This window comes from Pteropus alecto, unplaced genomic scaffold, assembly GCF_000325575.1.
Source record: "Pteropus alecto unplaced genomic scaffold, ASM32557v1 scaffold152, whole genome shotgun sequence".
Classification (NCBI taxonomy): Eukaryota; Metazoa; Chordata; class Mammalia; order Chiroptera; family Pteropodidae; genus Pteropus; species Pteropus alecto.
The window spans coordinates 8,841,347-8,860,553 of record NW_006432227.1 but is presented as its reverse complement, the minus strand read 5'-3'; the positions used below and the strand labels follow the sequence as shown (position 1 = coordinate 8,860,553).

The following is a 19,207-nucleotide window of genomic DNA, read 5'->3' as shown; positions in this document are numbered from 1 at the left end:
TGCCTTGCTGACTAAAGTGAGCTGCTTTAGAGATTAAATAAAGAATGGGTTTTAAAGAATTTTTATCCATTTCCTGCCATCTGAATCAGTACCTCCTAAAGGTTAAAACTCACTGAGTTATATAGTTCAGTTTTTAAATTGCTGTCATTTATAACATAAAATAAGTAACAATGAAATAACTCTAAAATTGATCATCTTAATCTGAAGAATCAAAAAAATAGATGAATGCAAACATTAATGCATCTTAGAGGAAGTCTAGACTGCATTAAAAAAATATTCAGGGAAAAAAGTGAAAGATAATTTGGACTCATTGTCAAGATTATTTTCAGTATATCATCACTAGCCTTTCCAGAATTGAAACAATCTTTATCTTGAAAATATCTATTTTGTGTGTCAATAGAAAATTAAGAATGTTTACTAAATATATGTGCACACACATATACATATACTAATGTCTTTTCATTTTTTTATTATAAACAACATCAAATGAATTGAGGCCATGCAGGGTGGCCTCAATGTCCTTAATCTCACAATATATATTTGTATTTCAGGTCATGTGTATATACAAACTATTCACCACTGTTCTCATTTTTTTTGCAAATATGCTGTTACTTCTTACTTTATAAAGATAAAATGCTCAATATCATGGACACGCTCCTACCACAGCCAAATGCACACGCGCACGCGTGCACACACACACACGCACATGCACACTCAGATTAGATCACTGCAAACTTATCTGCAACCGTTTTCTTTGTCCTTCTGCTGGGTTCTCTCAGAAAAGGAGGCATGTTATCATGGGTTGCTTTTTTCTACCTGTGATCAAGATCCTACACAGGACCATCTCTAACTCAGTCATTCATTTAAAATCAATTATCCCATCTCTAGTATCCTCAATTTTTTTTTTTTTGTTTCTACCTACATGAAAACATGTGTTCAGTCTTCCAACTTAAAATTTCAATCTGCATTTCACCGTGTTCTCATTTATTTGCTTCATAAACTTTTTCTTCCACGTTACTACTGTTTCCTAAAGAGGATGGTGTTTTCCACCTTTTTCTCCATTATCTTAATTCACATTTTCTCCACCATACTGAATTTGTACTTCATTGTAACAAAGAGTACATATATGGTTTTTCCATCCGACCATGTAAAATGAGTAATTGTTCAGAGTCTGAAGAAAGACTATCAAGATCAGTTTTCCACTGATGAATATATACTTTGGTACCATTTTTCTTTATCTCTCTGTGATTCAGTTTCTATAGCTGTGATTTCATTTCTTTATCTGTGATTCAATTTCTTTTTTATGTGACATTAATAATACTCTTTAAATCATAATGTCCTAGTGAGATTTAAAGAAATGATAATAGGTATACTATATCAACTAATCAAGACAGAGCTTAAAACCTGTTCTGATAGAAAAAATAATCAACAATTATTAGTTTCTGTTACTATTATTGTGATGAAAATGATGATGATGATGATGATAATCTGAAAACTTCTAGTGACAATCACCTTGTCCTCCCTTTTACCAAATCCAATTGATATTTATAATTCTAAATTGATTTAATTTTCTAGAATACTCACATTTTTTAAAAAAAATCAGTCACTATATTTCTCTTCTGCAGCCTCCCTTGGGAATTTTTAGTGCTATAATTCTCCTATGTTTTGAAATTTTCTTTCAAGACTATTTCTCTTCTGTGTTCTACTTATTTCTTAAATATTGGCTTCTGAGTTCATATTTCAGAAAGAACCATTCCATTTACCTAAATTTAGTGAAATGAAGACCATTCAAGAAATGAAAAGTGGGCAATACCCGCCTCATTTTTTATACATATATCCATCCATTAATTATTCTAATACTTATTGAATGCATATTCTATATCAGAAAACATGCTGGATGTTGGGAATGCAGTGAAGAATTAAAAGACAGTCTTGTCCTCGTTTAGCTTACATCAACATTTAATCAGAAATATTGACATCAAATGAAGAATAGTCAGTTCTTGCTTAGATATCTTCAATGGCTCTTCATTGGGTAAAATTTAACAAGGCCCTGCTTGCCCTTCCACCCACTGACTTAATCTTTCACTCTCTCTGTTCCAGAATCAACAATATTATTTGATTCCTTAATGAGCCATGTTCCACCCACCTCAGACTCTTAGTACATTGCCTTTCTTCTTTCTGGAATGCTTATTCTTATATCTTTACCTATAACTCCTACATTTCTTTCAATTCTCTGTTCATCTATTGCTGAATATTGGACAAGATCAAATTTCCAGATTTTCTTCTTGATAGTTTTGTACAACTCTCCTTCATAGAAAAGTTTTTATTATTGATCTAGGAATGTATGTGATATTGAATTTGTCTGCGCATTTCCATAGTTTGGAAGATCTGTGCAGGCATAGACGAAATCTGACTCTGTTCGCCCTTGCATGGTTTATTGGAACATGGCAATTGGCACATTAGAGGCACTCAAAATACACATATTTGTTCAATAAAGATATGAAAATTGATTCTTTTTATCATCATATTTTTGACCCAGGCTTGACAATCTCAATAAAGAAATATTAAAATGAAAAAAAAAATTTAGGTGAAGATATGAATATTTTACATAGACACAATGACTACTGCTCTATAAGTATTTATACACTTTAAGTTCTCCTCTGCAGGCCCCATGTAGCATCCAGAAAACAAGTTAATTCTCAATTTTAAATCAATATAAAGTTATGATTGTCAGAAGAATTAATAAGTTTTTACATAGTGCAAATAGAAAAAGTATATACAAAACACAGAGAGATGATGAATAGATTTAGTTCAATATCTACAGTAGCATATTAGGGTAAAATGTTTCAGACAGTGTTCTGAACATATTCTATGGTAGAATAATCTAGAGTACTTTTTAAAAAGGTAGTTTCTCAGCCCCACTCCAGTCTTTCTGAATCAAAATACATGACAGTAGGAGCTAAATCTGAAAATTAGTGGATCAAGTTGAAATCATTAAACATTTAAACATTACCGATGTAATGCAATCTCCAAAGTCTCAATGGCATTTTTTAAAGAAAAAGAACAACAACAACAAAAAAATCAAATTTTATGAAAGCACAAAAGACCCAGAATGGCCAAAGTAATCTTGAGAAAAAAGTACAAGGCCAGAGGTACCATACTGCCTGACTTCAAATTATACTACAAAGTGACAATAATCAAAACAGCATGGTATTGGCAGAAAAATAGACACACAGATCAACGGAACAAAATTGAGAGCCCAGACATAAACCCACATATATATGGGCAAATAATTTTCGACAAAGGAGTGAAAAACATACAATGGAGAAAATAAAGCTCTTCAATAAATGGTGCTGGGAAAATTGGAGTGCCTCATGCAAAAGAATGAAACTAGACTGCTATCTGTCACCATACACCAGAATTAATTCAAAATGGATCAAATACCAAAATATAAGACAAGAAACAATAAATTGCACAGAAGAAAACATAGGTACTAAACTCATGAACTTTGGTTTTAGAGAGGATTTTATGAATTTGATCTCAAAGGCAAAGGAAATAAAAACAAAAACAAATGAATAGGACTATATCAAACTAAGATGCTTCAGCACAGCAAAAGAAACCATCAACAAGGCAAAGAGGCAACCAACTGAGTGGGAGAATGTTTTAAGAAATAACACCTCTGATAAGGAGCTTACATCCAAAATATATAAAGAACTCATACAACTCAACAACAACAACATCAAAAACAATGTAATTAAAAAATGGGTAGAGGACCTGAACAGATACTTCTCCCAAGAAGACATACAAATGGCCAACACATATGAAAAGATTCTCAACTTCACTAGCTATTTGAGAAATGCAAGTTAAAACCACAATGAGATAACACACATGCCTGTTAGAATGGCTACCATCAACAGGACAATAACAACAAATTTTGGAGAGGCTGAGGGAAAAAACGGAAACCTCATACACTGCTGGTGAGAATGTAAATTGGTACAGCCACTATGGAAAACGGTTAGAGCTTCCTCAAAAAATTAAGAATAGAATTATCATATGACTAGCAATCTCTCTTCTGAGTATCTATGCACAAAATTTGAAACATTTATCTGCAAAGATATATACTTATCTGTAAAGATAAATGCACCCCTATGTTCATAGGAGACGTATTCATGGTGGCCAAGACATGGAAACAACTGTACTGTCCTTCGATAGATGATCGGATAAAGAAGATATGGTACATATATACAATAAAATATTATTCAGCCATAAGAAAAGATGAAATACTGTCATTTGCAACAACATGGATGGATCCTGAGAAAATCATGCTAAGCAAAATAAGTCAGATAGAAAAGTTGAGAACCATATGATTTCATTCATATGTGGGCTATAAAACTGAAAGCAACAAATGAACAAGACAAATCAAAACTCACAGACAACAGTTTAGTGGTTACCAGAAGAAAAGGGAAGAGATGGGAAGTAGATAAGGGCAAAGAGGGTCGAATATACAGTGATGAAAGGAGATATGACTTTGGGTGGTAAACGCACAATGCAATATACAGATGATGTATTATTTAATTGTATACTTGAAAACTATATAATTTTATTAACCAATGTAACCCAAATATATATAATTTAACAAAATAAAAGAAAGACTGAGACACAGTGCATTAGGAGTTACATTTAAATCATTCTTTCGTATTTGTCTGAGTTCTTCATTTCTACAAGGACATGAGCATTATGTACTCTTACAAGCAAAAAGCAATAGACTTGGTCAAATGATAAATTCTAAAGAATAAAAAAAGAATGAGGGATAAGGTTAATGATTACACCACAGCTGTCTTGATAGATTCACGACCATCAAGCAAAAAATTGTCTCCTAAGAGTGTTTGCTAACATGGTGAAGATTTTTCCATTAGTTAGAAAAAGTTTTTTAATGTAACTAGATTAGTACAACATAAAGACATTATTAGAACTGATGTTGATGATAAATCCGTTAACTGAAAACAAAATGAGGGGTCACATTCATGGTGTATTCTACAACAGATCTTTCCAACAGAACAAAATATAATTCCTAAAAGAGTATCCTAAGAGTCAGACACAACCATAATTAAAATATAATTACTTATTAAAGAGGAAATATTTTATCATTTTAATGACCTGACAATAAGATTTATCATACCTTTGTCAAATTTCCATTCACAGAAAAATTGGTGAGTTGAATAAATTGCTAACATTATGTTCATTTTACCTTCTTTAAGGAAAGGATTCCTTCTCTGGTCTCTTTGTCGGTGGAGATGGAGAATATCCCAATACCGTCACCATTAACAATGGAGTATGTCATGTCAGCATTTGAACCAGTGTCTGCATCATTTGCTTTAATCTTCCCAACGGCTGAACCGACTTGAGCTGACTCAGGAACATACAGCTGATAGTGCTCTGAAAAATATTTTATGTTAAGTTTTTGGTGATAATAATCATAACATAATATCCTTATATAAAATACATTAAAACATTTAGACAACATATTTAAATAAACATATTGAGTATGACATTGTTTTCAAATTTTAAATATTTGTATACTACTTAGTAATGAAATTCTAGATTTATGTAAACTTTAACATGCATGCAAAAGAGCCTACATGAAAAGAATTTGTAGATATCGGAATTAAAATATTTTTGCACAGCATATGAATTAAAATACAAAAGTATGAGAACTTGGAATTCAAAATGAAAACAGAAAAAAAATACCTGACAATAATGATGTTAGCAAGCTAAAAGCAGAAATGCACCACCCTCGCCCTACCAGGCAAGTCTTCGGATAAGGACAGCCCCTCCCGCCAGCTACACTGGGATGTCATGAACCTGAACTTGAGGTACCCAGCTAAATCAAACCAAGATTCATGATCTACAGAAATTATGAGATAATTAATGTTGGTTGTTTTAAGCTGCTAAATTTGGACCGATTTGAAATACAGTAATAGATATTTCTCATATAGCTCCATTACAGTCATCAGTTAATTGTCATATCTGGTGGGCCCTTTTAAGTTGTTGTTCTGTGGTACAATATAAAATATGTGGTGGAAGATTAAAAATAAAACAAAACAAAAATTCAAACAAACAAATAAAAAACATAATAGCACATTTATTCTTAGAATAAAGTATTCAAAATGTGTCCTATTCTCCAGATCTGATTTTCTAAAGAAATGAATTATTGTGGTCACAGCTGATGTCCAAAGCAAAGCACTTGCCATAATCAAATTCTCAGCTCATCCTCTCAGAGGATGCCATACCATCCGGTAATCACGCTTTTTAATATTTACATAAAGGAGCTGAAAACTTGTCTACGCAAAAAACTACACGTGAACATTTACAGCAGCTTTATTCATCATGGCCAAAACTTGGTCGCCACCAAGATGTCCTTCAGGAGATGAATGAATAAATAAACTGTTCGACATCTAGACAATGGAATATTGAGTGCTAAAAAAATGAGCTATCAAGCCATGAAAGGACATAAAGGAGCCTTATATGCATATTAGAAATGATGACCTACTGTATGATTCCAATTCTATGACATTCTGAAAAGATAAAACTAGGAAGACTATAAAAAGATCAGTTGTTGTCAGGGGTAGAGTGGGGAGAGATGAATATCCAGAACATAGAGGATTTTTAGAACAGTGAAAATACTCTGTATAATACCATAATGGTTTTTGTTATATATTATACATTTTTCCAAATCCATAGAATATACAATACCAAGAGTTAACCCTAAGTTAAACAATGGGCTTTGGGTGATTTTTGTGGTGTGTCAATGTAAGTTCACCCTTGATATAAAAAAAAGCACAATTCTAATGATTGATGTTGGTGATAAGGAAGCTATGTACGTGCAGAGGCAGAGGATATGCAGGAAACCTCTTGACTTCCATCTCGATTATGTTGTAAGCCTAAAACTGCTCTAAAAAGTAAAGTCGTAAAAAGGATTACACAAATAGTAATTAGACATAAAAATAAAGACGGTATGATACAATTCAAAAGATTAATTCTAAGTATGGTAGATATTCTAAAAAGTGCATAATAAGTATAATAAAATGCCAAAAATGATTCAAACTGATAAATATGTAACATCAAAGTATTCAAAATGTCTTCTAATCACTAGAAAAATAGACAGATGAGATTTATTTACAAATCAGAAAAGATTTAGGATACTTTTATAGAACTTCTAAGGACTAATGAATACTTTTAAAAAATACTCTTAAATTCCAGGAACATAAATTTGGTGAGCTTTTTTTTTTGAAAAATTCTTAATAGAGGTATACTCGATATATAAAAAAACCTACATATTTAATGTATAAAATTTCATGAGTTTGGACATATTACAAACACTGTTAATAACATCACCAAAATGAAGGTAATAAACATATCTAAAACTTGTTAAAATTTTCTTGTGTCTCTCTTTTGTTTTTGTTTGTTTGTGTATATGTATGGCAAAAACATTTAATATAAAATCTACCCTATTAACAAATGTTGAAGTTTACAACACTGTGTTGTTAACCAGAGGCACTGTAAGGTACAGAGATCTCTAGAACTTACTTATTTAACATAACTGAACTTTCATACCCATTGCACAACTCCCCATTTCTCGCATCCTTCCTGCCTTTGACAACCTATTGAATCCTATGCTTCTATGAGTTTGATTGTTTTATATACCTCATGTAAGTGAAATCATGCAGATATTTGTCCTTCTGTGACTGACTCGTTTTATTTAGCATAATGTCCTTCAGTATCATCCATGTCACATATGGCAGAACTCTCGTTTTTTTAAGGCCATATACAATAAACTCATAGCTAACATCAAATTCAACAGTGAAAAAATTTAAAGTTTTCCTCTAGGATCTCTAAGTTCCTCTAAGAAGGCAAAGATGCTCATTCTGGCCACTTCTATTTAACATAGCATGGGAAGTTCTAGATAGAGAAATTGAGAAGAAAAAATAAAAAAGAGTCTAATTCAAAAGGAAGAAGTAAAATGACTTCTGTTTTTAGATGACATGAACTTATAGGTAGAAAACCCTAAAGATTCCACAAACAAAATAAAACAAAACGAACTGTTAGAATGAACAAACAAATATGGTAAAGTTGCAGGAAACAAAATCAACATGCAAAAATCAGTTGTGTTTTTATACACTACAACAATGAACCATCCAAAAAGGAAATTCAGAAAACAATTTCTTTCACAATAGCATCAAAAAGAATAAGATACTTAGAAATAAACTTGAATAGGAGGCAGAATTACCATGTACTATAAACTACATAAAATTGATGAAAGTCATTAAAAATACATGAACAAATGGAAAGACATCTATGTTCAAGGACTGAAAAACTAATATTCTTAAAATGTGCATACTACCCAAAGCATACTGTGCTATTATAATCATAATTTAATAGGATTTTTCCACAGAAATAGAAATAAATATCTTAAAATGTGTATGAAACTATGAAAGATCCAGAATAGGCAAAACATTTCGAGAAAGAAGAACAAAGCTGGAGGCTTTACACTTACTGATTTGAAAATATATTACAAAATTACAGTAATTAAAACAGTATGGTGTTGGCATAAAGACAGGCATATAGACCAATGGAAATGAAATAGGGAGTGCAAAAGTAAACCAAGTCATGTAAGGCCAACTGATCTTTAATGAGGGCAAGGGTAAATAATGGGGAAACGATAATTTCTTCATCAAATGATAGAGTATGCATATACAAAAAAAAGAAATCGGTCCTCTACCTTACATTATACACAAAAAATCAGCTCGAAATTAATTAACAACTTAAATTAAGACCTGAAAATGTAAAATTCCTAGAAGAAATCATAGAGAAAAAGCTTCTTGACATGTTCTTGGCAATTATTTTTTGGATATGACATCAAAAGCACAGGAAACAAAAGCAAAAATAGACAACTAAGACTATATCAAACTAAAAACTTCGGCACAGCAAAGAAGACAATCAACAGAATAAAAAAGACTACCTATACAATGGGACAAAATACTTGGAAATCATAAATCTAATAAGTAGTGAAGACCCAGAAGGCTCTTACAAGTCAATAACAACAACAACAAAAGAGCGAATTGATTTAAAAATGAGTGGAAGAACTAAATAAACATTTTTTAGAAGAAGAGATCCAAAGAGCCAATAGGTACGTGAAAATATGCTCAACATCACTAATCATCATGCTCAACATCACTAATCATCACTAATATGCTCAACATCACTAATCACTAAATGCAAATCAAAATAACAATGCGAAATCATCTCACAGTTGTCAGAGTGGTTATTACTAAAAAGAAAAAATAACAGGTACTGCAGAGATGTGAAGAAAAGGAAACCCTTGTGCACTGTTGGTAGGAATGTATAGAAAACAGTATGAATGTTCCACAAAAAATTAAAAATAAAACTACCATTTCACCCAGAAATGCCACTTTTGGGTATATCCCAAAGAACTGAAATTAGGATCTCGAAGAGATGTCTGTATTTCCATGTTCACTGCAGCGTTGTTCACAATGAACAAGACATAGAAACGACCTAAGCGTCCTTGATCATGTATATGTGTGTGTACATATGTACACATATATGTAAATATATGTTTATATATATATCTGTATATGTAAAACAAAGAAACCAAGATCTTTGGAACTGGTGTTCTAGAGTAGTAAGCATATTGTAAAGAGGCTAGTATGCATTTAAGGCATAAATATTTTATTAACATTTATGTTTGACACAAATATAACATATATATGTATCTTTGTAACTTTAATCCTCAATGTGATTCCTTTATATCTTTTCACATTTTTAGTAATAAGTGATTAACCATGAATGCAAATATATAAAATTATCCTAAAATAACAAATTATATCAGATAGATTTACTCTACATATTTATTCTAACAGAAAAAAATGCTAGTACCTATCTATCATAAAGACATATATAGAATTACCTTTAAAAATTCTGATAACTGAGAGCCAACAGTCCATAAATAATTATGTATTATCATCTTTGAATATAATGATAATACATAAACCTTCATTTACCTGTTATTTTATGAGAATTGATATTCTCTATGGGATTGAAGAATACTGGAGAGACACATTAAAGTGTATGATCAAAACGTATTTAGAAAACTTTGACCAATAGACGCTTTGCCATTGCTATTCATGATATAATTCAATCACATAGTCAATTTATTATTCAGAAATAAAATGCACTTTTTTTCTAAATGAGATTAACAAAGACCATGATGCATAGAATCTTGGTATACATGGTGAACAATCCTTTGATTTGCTGCAATAGTTTTACTCTTTACTCTCTGAAAAAACAAAAACAAAAACAGCCATCTTGAATAATTTTACAGACCAGTCCAGTTAACATTTCTGCTGTTGGCAAGAGGAATCCTTCAGAGTACTCTGCTTGTGTCCACAAAAAATTATAAATGGTAAGGTTGTTATCCAATTTTCAAGAGGATTACAAAAGATTAAAAAATAAAACACTGAGATTGCAATTTCACACACACATATAAACACACACATTAACATAGATACATACACATACTATTGATACAAAACACATTACATGTGTGTGTGATATGGTATCTCCATTCATGAATTAGCTTGAGAGAAAGATAAGAAGATAGTTCGTGTACTAGATTCTTAGAAATAAATTTTATAACTGGGTTTGTAAGGGCAAATTTAAATTTAAAACAAGAGACTTGAATCTTAATTCTCCTTGAAATACAGGAGAAAATTTCCCTGGCTCCCTACATTTTCTTAGAGTATTTATCAGAGGAAACAGTTATTGTTTCAACAGTCACCAACTACGGAAGGATATTCTGTCTGAATTGTGTAACAGTGAAGAATCATCGAAAAAAAATTCTTCACGGTAAAACAAATTGTTTTGTTGAAGGCTGAAGTAGGTAATGGCCTTATGTAAAATTATGTCATTAAAAGACTTCCCCAAACCAACAAAAGTGTACATACATATTTGCACCACTATATATTGTGAAATAAGGATGTATTTTGGCAGGGGATAAAACTACAAGTAGCTGATTTACTGCTGTTATGCAGGCTTTTTTCCTTGCATCTGTAAGTTTAGGATTTATGTTGGTCTTTATAATAAACAAATATCACCAGGATGTTGTTAGTTTTAGATGAAGTTTTCATATTAAAACATATTTTAGTCTGAGTTCTGAATCTTATTTTTTTTCTTTATATTTCCTTTTCACATCATCATGGTGTCTGTTTTATTTTTTTAATCATTTCAACAAAAATGTATATATATCAGAAACTAAGCTTTTCTTCCTTATTACATTAAAGCTATTTCTATTTCTATTCTATCAAAAAGGGCAACTAGTTTACTAAAAAGAAAATTTAATGTCTATAGTTGGTTTATCCTTAGATTTCTGGATATCTATAGGATTTTCTTCTATTTTATTGCAATAATTTTATACACTCTTAACTTTTCTGATTTTGTGATACAAAAGGTTTTATAACCTCATCTCATAAATTATACATAAAATTATTAACATAGATATTATATTTTAAATGCCAGTTCATTTATCTTTCTCCTATGTTTTTATCTTTGTAAAAATAAATTTAATGTTTCTGTACTAATATTGATCATCATTTCATGTTAAATTCATTTTTTTTTTTTTTTTTAGGTGAGGTGACCCTTAGTTGACCTCACAGATTGCAAGGACTTTATCAGCTTACAATCCTTTGTTTTTTTATTTTTTTTAGCCTATGGCACCTGGTCTCCCTAGGTGGTCTCCTATCCAAGTACTAACCAGGCCCGACTCTGCTTAACTTCCCAAATCAGACGGGACAGGGCTCGTTCAGTGTGATATGGCTGTAGACACGTTAAATTCTTTATTGAATCTTTCCTTCTTCAAATGCCATAAAATAATCTTGCATTTTCTTTTAAAGCATAAATAGCATATGAGTCTTTAATCAATTTGGGAAACCTTCATAATGTCACTTTATCTACTTTTACTTTTACATGGTTGGCCAGTGTTCCACTGCCTTTTATTTCCTAATATATCTGTAACTCCAGCTTGGACATATGCCATGTCCCAGTGTAGACGTAGGTCTGTTTCTTAGGTGTTCTACAAAGTCCCATAGATCCGTATGTCAAAGCAAATGGAATTTACATTTGTTTTGTTAGCCCCTTCTCAATCCTTTTCCTTTAAAAGTTCTTGATTATTTATGAATTTTTATTCTTACATATAAATTTTTTGGTCAGCTCAGATTGGTGACTCATTTAGTAAATGTCACTTACCTTGTGCCAGCACATTTTCAGGTACTGTTAATACAGTAAACAAAACAGACGAAAATCTTGGTCCTTAAGGAATGTACTTTGTTATGAGAGAGAAAATGGGCAAGATATATGATAAAAATACATAGCACAATGCACAGTGGTAATGCTAAGGATAACAGACATAATATGTTTATTAATCAACTGTTTATGTGTTGATAAATAACCAAAATATCTCAGTAGCTTACAATGAATATTGAATTCTATCTTGTAATGTATGAGAACTATGACTACGCTACAACTCAGGATAGGCTCACTTCCAACAGAATTTTCCTTCCAGAACATGAGTAGAAAAGAGCAGTTACTGTGAGAGCAAGATCATGAACACAGAATATAACTCCTGAAGTGCATTTAAATCTTTTCTTCAAACATGGCTTATGACATGTCTGCTCATATTCCATTGGTCTAACAAAGTCATTGGTAAAGCTCAAATTTAAAGTATCAGGGACATATACATCACCTATAGGAAAGCATGATAAGAGAGGGAAAGGAACAACTGTGAACAGATAATACAATCTGTTTACAGTACACTTTACAGTCACAGATATTTGACTGCATCTCACAGATAAAATACACTTAGGCGATGTCTGACATCCCAAATCTCTTTAAACTATGACATCAGACTTGAATTTCAAGATCTTGTGACATAATTATACCTGAATGTGGCTTTTCTTGATCCAAAGACCACTGAATTAGAAGGAGAAATAATTTGCACACCCAAAACAACATATAATTGGGGACGTATAGGACAAAATAATAGAAATAAATACCCCAATTTGAAAGGAAAAAATATCAGTGGCTCATAGTAATTTAGAAATTATTCTGTGCAATCATTACAAAGGTTCTGTCCCCATGGCTCTGAGACTATCTTATTTGGTGAACCCTTTACATTTCTATTTTTAGCTCTGAAAGTCATGCATATTCTGGTTTCTTTCTCTTCTCTTCTCTGTCTATTAGAAAATAGACTAATATGTTTTTGAATCACCTCCTACAGTATATTGTCAAATACAGCTATTAACAATCAATTCGCCCTAAAATCATTCTCTTTAAGACCTTTTCTCCTAAAACCATGAGTTATAAGGTAAATTTTCTGCTTTCCAAGTAATGTCAGACAAATGTTTTACCTAAGTAAAACATAACCATTTTCTAGCATTTTATAAGCTTTACTTTAAAGTTTTGTTTCTCAAACACAATTCCATATACTTTGTTGGTGTTTTTGTTGTCACAGACAGAAACTTGCTTCTAGAGAGAGAGTGCAGAATGCATAACCATTTTGTTTATCAGTCAACTTTTGTTGCATCGACAGAGAATTCTTGTATCTCAATGATTTATAACTGCAAATACTATTTCTTTCTCACACTACAGCTGAGCTCTGGCTTGCTGCAGCTCTGCTGGGCTCTGGTGTGCTCAGCCCATTAAGCTCTGGTGTCTTCTCATTAAGATGAAGGACTAGCTTTTTTTCCAGGCTACATTGTTATCAGAGTGGAGGCCAAGAACAGAAGAAATTGAGCCAAATCGTGCACACTCATTAAGCTTTCTGCTCAAGTGTGGTTTAAATCATGAAGGTGCACATGCCATTGAGCAAAGCAAGTCATTTGACCAATCCCAGATTCAGCTGGGAAATGTCATCCACTTATAGAAAAGAATGGCAGAGATGGGGAGAGAATGAATAATTGTGAACAAATAATGAAATCTACCAAGGATAGATAAGAGAGATATCAAGTATTTGAGGATAAAAAGTAGCAAAATCTGAATCTAAACAGAATTCTCTAAGGAAGTAACACAAGTAGGAATGAATATTGTGTAGTAATTGCAATCTCTGACATAAACATCTTAAGTAGTTTTCTGACTAGTAAACTCAGTGAGGTTTTCTGAACAGTAAACTCATTCTTTTTGTTTTAAAATAGCTTTATCTCATCCAATTTTTTATTCTAATTTAGCAGGTTAAAAGGTTTTTAGAGTAAGAGTATTTTTTTCCTTCTCATCCATTTTTTAAAAATAATTATTGTCATCTGTACCATTATTGCTGAGGAGAAGACAAAATTGTTTTTCTCTTTGGTTTTGGAATTCTAAACTTCATTATAACATATCTAGGGTGTAATACTTTACACTTCCCCACCCTGTTTGGGACTTCTTATGATTATTTATCTAATGATTAATGTTTGTACTTATTCTTAAAATCTTTTAGTCAAGTTTTCTTTTCTTTTCTTTCTTTCTTTTTTTTTTTCCCCTGAATACCGGCTCACCATTCTCTTTGGTCTCTTCATCTGAAACTCCTATTATTGTACAGTGAATTACTCCCCCCTCCCTCTGATGGTATATATTGGGATCCCTCATTTTTTTTGTTTTAAATCTTCATGTTCTCTGATGCATTCTGCCTAATTCCTCATACTTGTCTTCCAGTTTACTGTGTCCAGTTTCATCTAATCTCTTAGTTACCAAATTTGTTTGAGTTCTTAATGTCAATGGCACCTTAAGTTTCTGTTAACTGATGGGTGTGGCTTCTCCATTTTCTAGTTTAGAACCCTGCCTTCATGACAGACACCCAACTGTAGCAACGTCCCTAATACATTCCTGTAATTACACATCTCCTCCCTTTTCCAGGGCTGGCAAGGTAAGATGACAATGCCTGCATTTCACCTTTTACTCCTTCTGGTCTTTTTCAACATCAGCTTGCCATTGGCTACTTGTTGTGTAGCCACTCACACCACCACGACCACATGGAATTATCAATTAAAGTCAATTGGAGGAAAACTCATAGCTATATCAGTAGCAAGTACCTGTAATCCCCTGACCCTTATCCTTCCAATGTATGACACTTAGGCTTCATGGGGCTCTATAATAGAGCTCCAGTAGAAAGAAACATTCTCTACATTTGCAGGGTCAGAGAGATGGGGAGCACTAGAGCACCTATGCAAATACGCAACAGTGGAAGCACTCTAGCTGATGAAAAGATTTTGAGAGAAAGAAGGAGATTTTGAGGTTCTGCAGCTGGTGCCAGCTTATAGTGTCTTGAACTAACTCATATCTACTCAGCCAGTTGTTTTATAAACTACTGAAATCAATGTGCAGGTCTACTGTAATGTCTCTCCTAATTCTTTTCTCATATTAGATATCTAATTTTTGTCAAAGCAAAAATATTGATAATATATAAATTTAAATTTATTTTCTTGTCTTTTTTTTTTTCTTTGAGTTGTCATGAAGGTTGTTCACTCTTGGTAATTAATAGATTTTTTTTTTAATGGAAAAATTAGTGTGTGGAAAGCATTTTTTTTCTGAATAAATTGTTTATTATACCAAATGTTTACTACATAATCTATAGCATTTCTGATGGATTTAATTATTTTAAGGTAGAATATTTTCTTATCTGGAAAAGTTCAATATATTGGAATGATTGTGATTTTAATGCCTTAAAAATAATGCTGTGACTGACATCAGCAAAATGGCAGGTTAGGAAGCTCTAAGCCCTGTTTCCCTGTGGAAACATTAAAAACACCAGAAACTGACTTGACGAAAGTTATAGGAGTTCTGGAAAACAGTCAAAGGTCTATAGGAACCAAGCAAATGATCGATAAATACAATACTTTCAAAACTGAAAGGATTTGTGATGTTTTCACCCGCTCTTGCCCCACCCCTTCCCAGTATAGAGAGATTTTGGTCTGTAGGAGGTAACAGTTCAGTTCTCAATTCTCTCTACAAAAAGATCAACAAAGATGTCAAATCTACCCAGACTGATTAGTGATAAAATGAGAGAAGATTCAAATGACTAAACCCAGAAACAAAGTGGAGACTTAACCATAGATTTTATAGAAAAAAAGGATTTTAAGAGAGTACTATAAACAACTATATACCAACAGGATGGCTAACTCATAGGAAAATGAAAAATTCTTAGAAACAGACAACTTACAAAGACTGAATTATGAAGATATTAGGACGGCTGTTATAAAAAAATGAAAATTAATGAGCATGTCAAAACTGGAATCCTTGTGCACTGTTGAGGAGAATGTAAAATGGTGAAGTTGCTGTGGAAAACAGTATAGTGGTTCCTCAAAAAATTAAATCTAAAATTATATGATCCAGCAACCCTATTTTTAGATACAGAGCAAAAGGCAATGAAAGCAGGGACTTAAATATTTATTCGTACACCAATTTTTATAGCATCATTAATTTTACAATATCTAAAAGGTGGAATCACCCCAAAGTCCTTCAACAGTGAATGACTATACAAAATGCAGTATAATACACAAGAGAATATTAATCAGCCTTAAAAAGAAATAAAATTCTGATAATTCTGATATATTCTATGGCATAAGTGAAGCTTGAAACTATGTTAAATGAAGTAAGACAGGTACAAAAGGGCACATATACGATTTTACTTATGTGAAGTAACTAGAATAATCAAATTTACAGAGATGAAAAGCTAAATAGTAGTTATGGGATACTGTGGAAAGGAGAGAATGGGGAGTTAGTGTTTAATGAGTACAAGTTTCAGTTTTGCATGATAAAAAGAGTTCTAGAGATGCACAGCAATAATGACTGCAGCACAATGTAAATGTGTGAACGCCACTGAGCTGTAGACTTAAAAATGGTTAAGATGGTAAGTTTATGTCATGGACGTTTCATCACAGTACAAGTTAAATAAAATCAAGATGTGAACATCTGGTATTTAAACCTTTCTTCAGAATGGGAAAAATTAAGTAGAGATATCACAAATGCTAGAAATCCATGATGATGGGATGAATTTGATAATAAAAAAATAGGAGTATAATATTACAAAAATATATAATTTTCTTCAATATATTCATTTTGCTCTGCTTTTCTGGATGTGAAGCTTAGATTTTTTCACATATGAGGTGGTAAAACAGGCTTTATTAAATTTTAGGTATTAAATTATTTGTACTATATTAGGAATTTTTTCCCTTAGTTTGAATATATATGAATAATTTCTAAGTTATACTTTATTAATAAGTTTTAAAGATATTTTCAAATAGTGGTAATATTATCTATTTTGGTATTAAGACTATAATTTTACATAGGATAGAGATACAAATATTATTTCATAATTTATTCTGACTGTGATATAATTTAATTTGCTATATATGATCCTTTTCACAAAATTTCTTAGGCTGCATCATAAAATGCTAATGATCAGGTGAAGTACATTTAAAAAAGGAAGACTTGGTGGGAATAATGAAAAAATATCTGGCTCATTGAAGCTTGTCCTTTTTAATACAATTATTCCCCCCAGGATAGTATTGATTCTAATTCCTTTTTAAAAGACCTTGTGTCTTTGCTTCAGTAACTTTGTCAGCTGAGCAAATAAGTCATTCCTTAAGATTAGCCCAGGCCCCCGTCTTTAAAAGCTGTAATCATCTAATCATTGCATTTATTCTGACTAATAATTTTCTCAATTGAATAGTATTTACTTAGGAAAGTGGCTAGCTGTATGTAATACATATATATTTATTTGTAGATTATTCTTGGGGAAAATTGAGTGACATGTAAATGGTTTGATACTGTGATGTCTGAATTATCTAGGTTGTCCGATATTGATAAGATTAGCCAGAGTATTTCTAAATCTGTTCTTTATACTGTTTTATTCAGATATAGTTTACATTAGATGTGCTATTTTCAAATTAAGAAAAACACACACAAAGAATCTGGAATTTTTCTGCATCTAAGAAATTTGTATTGAATATTAATAATTAAGCATTTTATTAGGATCTCACTGAGATATTTTTAATTCATGGATAAATGCTATAGCTATTTGAAAGCCACATATTAAAATTATCCTATATCAAATCTTCACTATACTCTAGAATAATATCTTTAAAATTGCTTAACCTAACACATTCTGTGTTACGGTGTATAAACTGTAGCAAAGCTAATTATCCTATAAATTTTTTTTTTCCTTCAAAGTGAGATACAGTGGGACAGTTTTGAACATTCTCTCACTTTTATGATAAACACAACTCATAAAAAGCTAAAAGACTGTAAACTTATAAATTCCAATTGGAAATCATCCTTGCTTTTTTAAGCATTTTGTGAAGAATTAAAATTTGATTTTTAAAAACTAACAACTATCAAATCATTTCTAAGTAATCTCTATGACCATTAACATACATATCTATACTGAGGAGAATAAATAAAAAGAATCAATCTATAATTTTGCCATAGTGTACAGCCAAATAGATTAAAAACAAATCATAAAATTGTTGACATGTTATGACTGGTAATTTTATAAATAGGCAACCTCAAATAATTTAAAAATATTTAACTTTAAAATTAGAAGAATGCCACAATCTTATTTATTTATAGCTATTACCTTGTCTGAAAGAATCTGCACTGTAGGTATATATACCTTGTTTAATAGAATAAATACATGGGGAAAGATTTTTAAATGTCTTTATGCATACACTAAATCATATAACATAAGAAACATATTTTATCTTTACAAGGATGAATAAAAATACTAATAATAGACAAATAACTTGCCTGGATTACAATTAATTTAAGAATTCTATCTTTCAAGATTTATATGTTCATTTTATCCTTGTTGAGTATCAAATTGATATGCTATTATTTAAAATATCTTCCACAATTTTTCTATTTTAACTTCAGTATGATAGTCTTTTTAATCTATACATGATAGAGTGAAATATACCTAACTCTCCCATAGAATACAACTATAAAAGCTCCCCAATATGCATAAAATGACTGTTTCAGTCGCTGAAGAATATTCAATGTAGAAAGGCCTGAGTGAAGTGTGATTCTTGAGAGAAAAAAAAAAAAAAAAAATAAAAAAATGAGTTTTATATTCACAATGACTCAGGACAATTTTTTAATATGCGGT

General features: G+C 31.5%; 1 protein-coding gene and 1 pseudogene across 4 annotated transcripts in view; both read right to left on the bottom strand.

The window, feature by feature from the left end:
• The window catches only part of CDH18 (cadherin 18), a 252,364-nt gene that overhangs the window by 71,859 nt on the left and 161,298 nt on the right, over positions 1-19,207 (bottom strand). For 3 of the 4 annotated variants that reach the window (XM_006907120.1, XM_025043539.1, XM_025043540.1), the window contains exon 5: positions 5,249-5,436. In XM_006907120.1, coding sequence (XP_006907182.1) covers positions 5,249-5,436 — 188 coding nt within the window. The remainder of the gene's footprint in view (positions 1-5,248; positions 5,437-19,207) is intronic. The other variant, XM_025043541.1, reaches the window with a different exon arrangement.
• Positions 11,779-11,897, bottom strand: LOC112475867 (annotated as a pseudogene).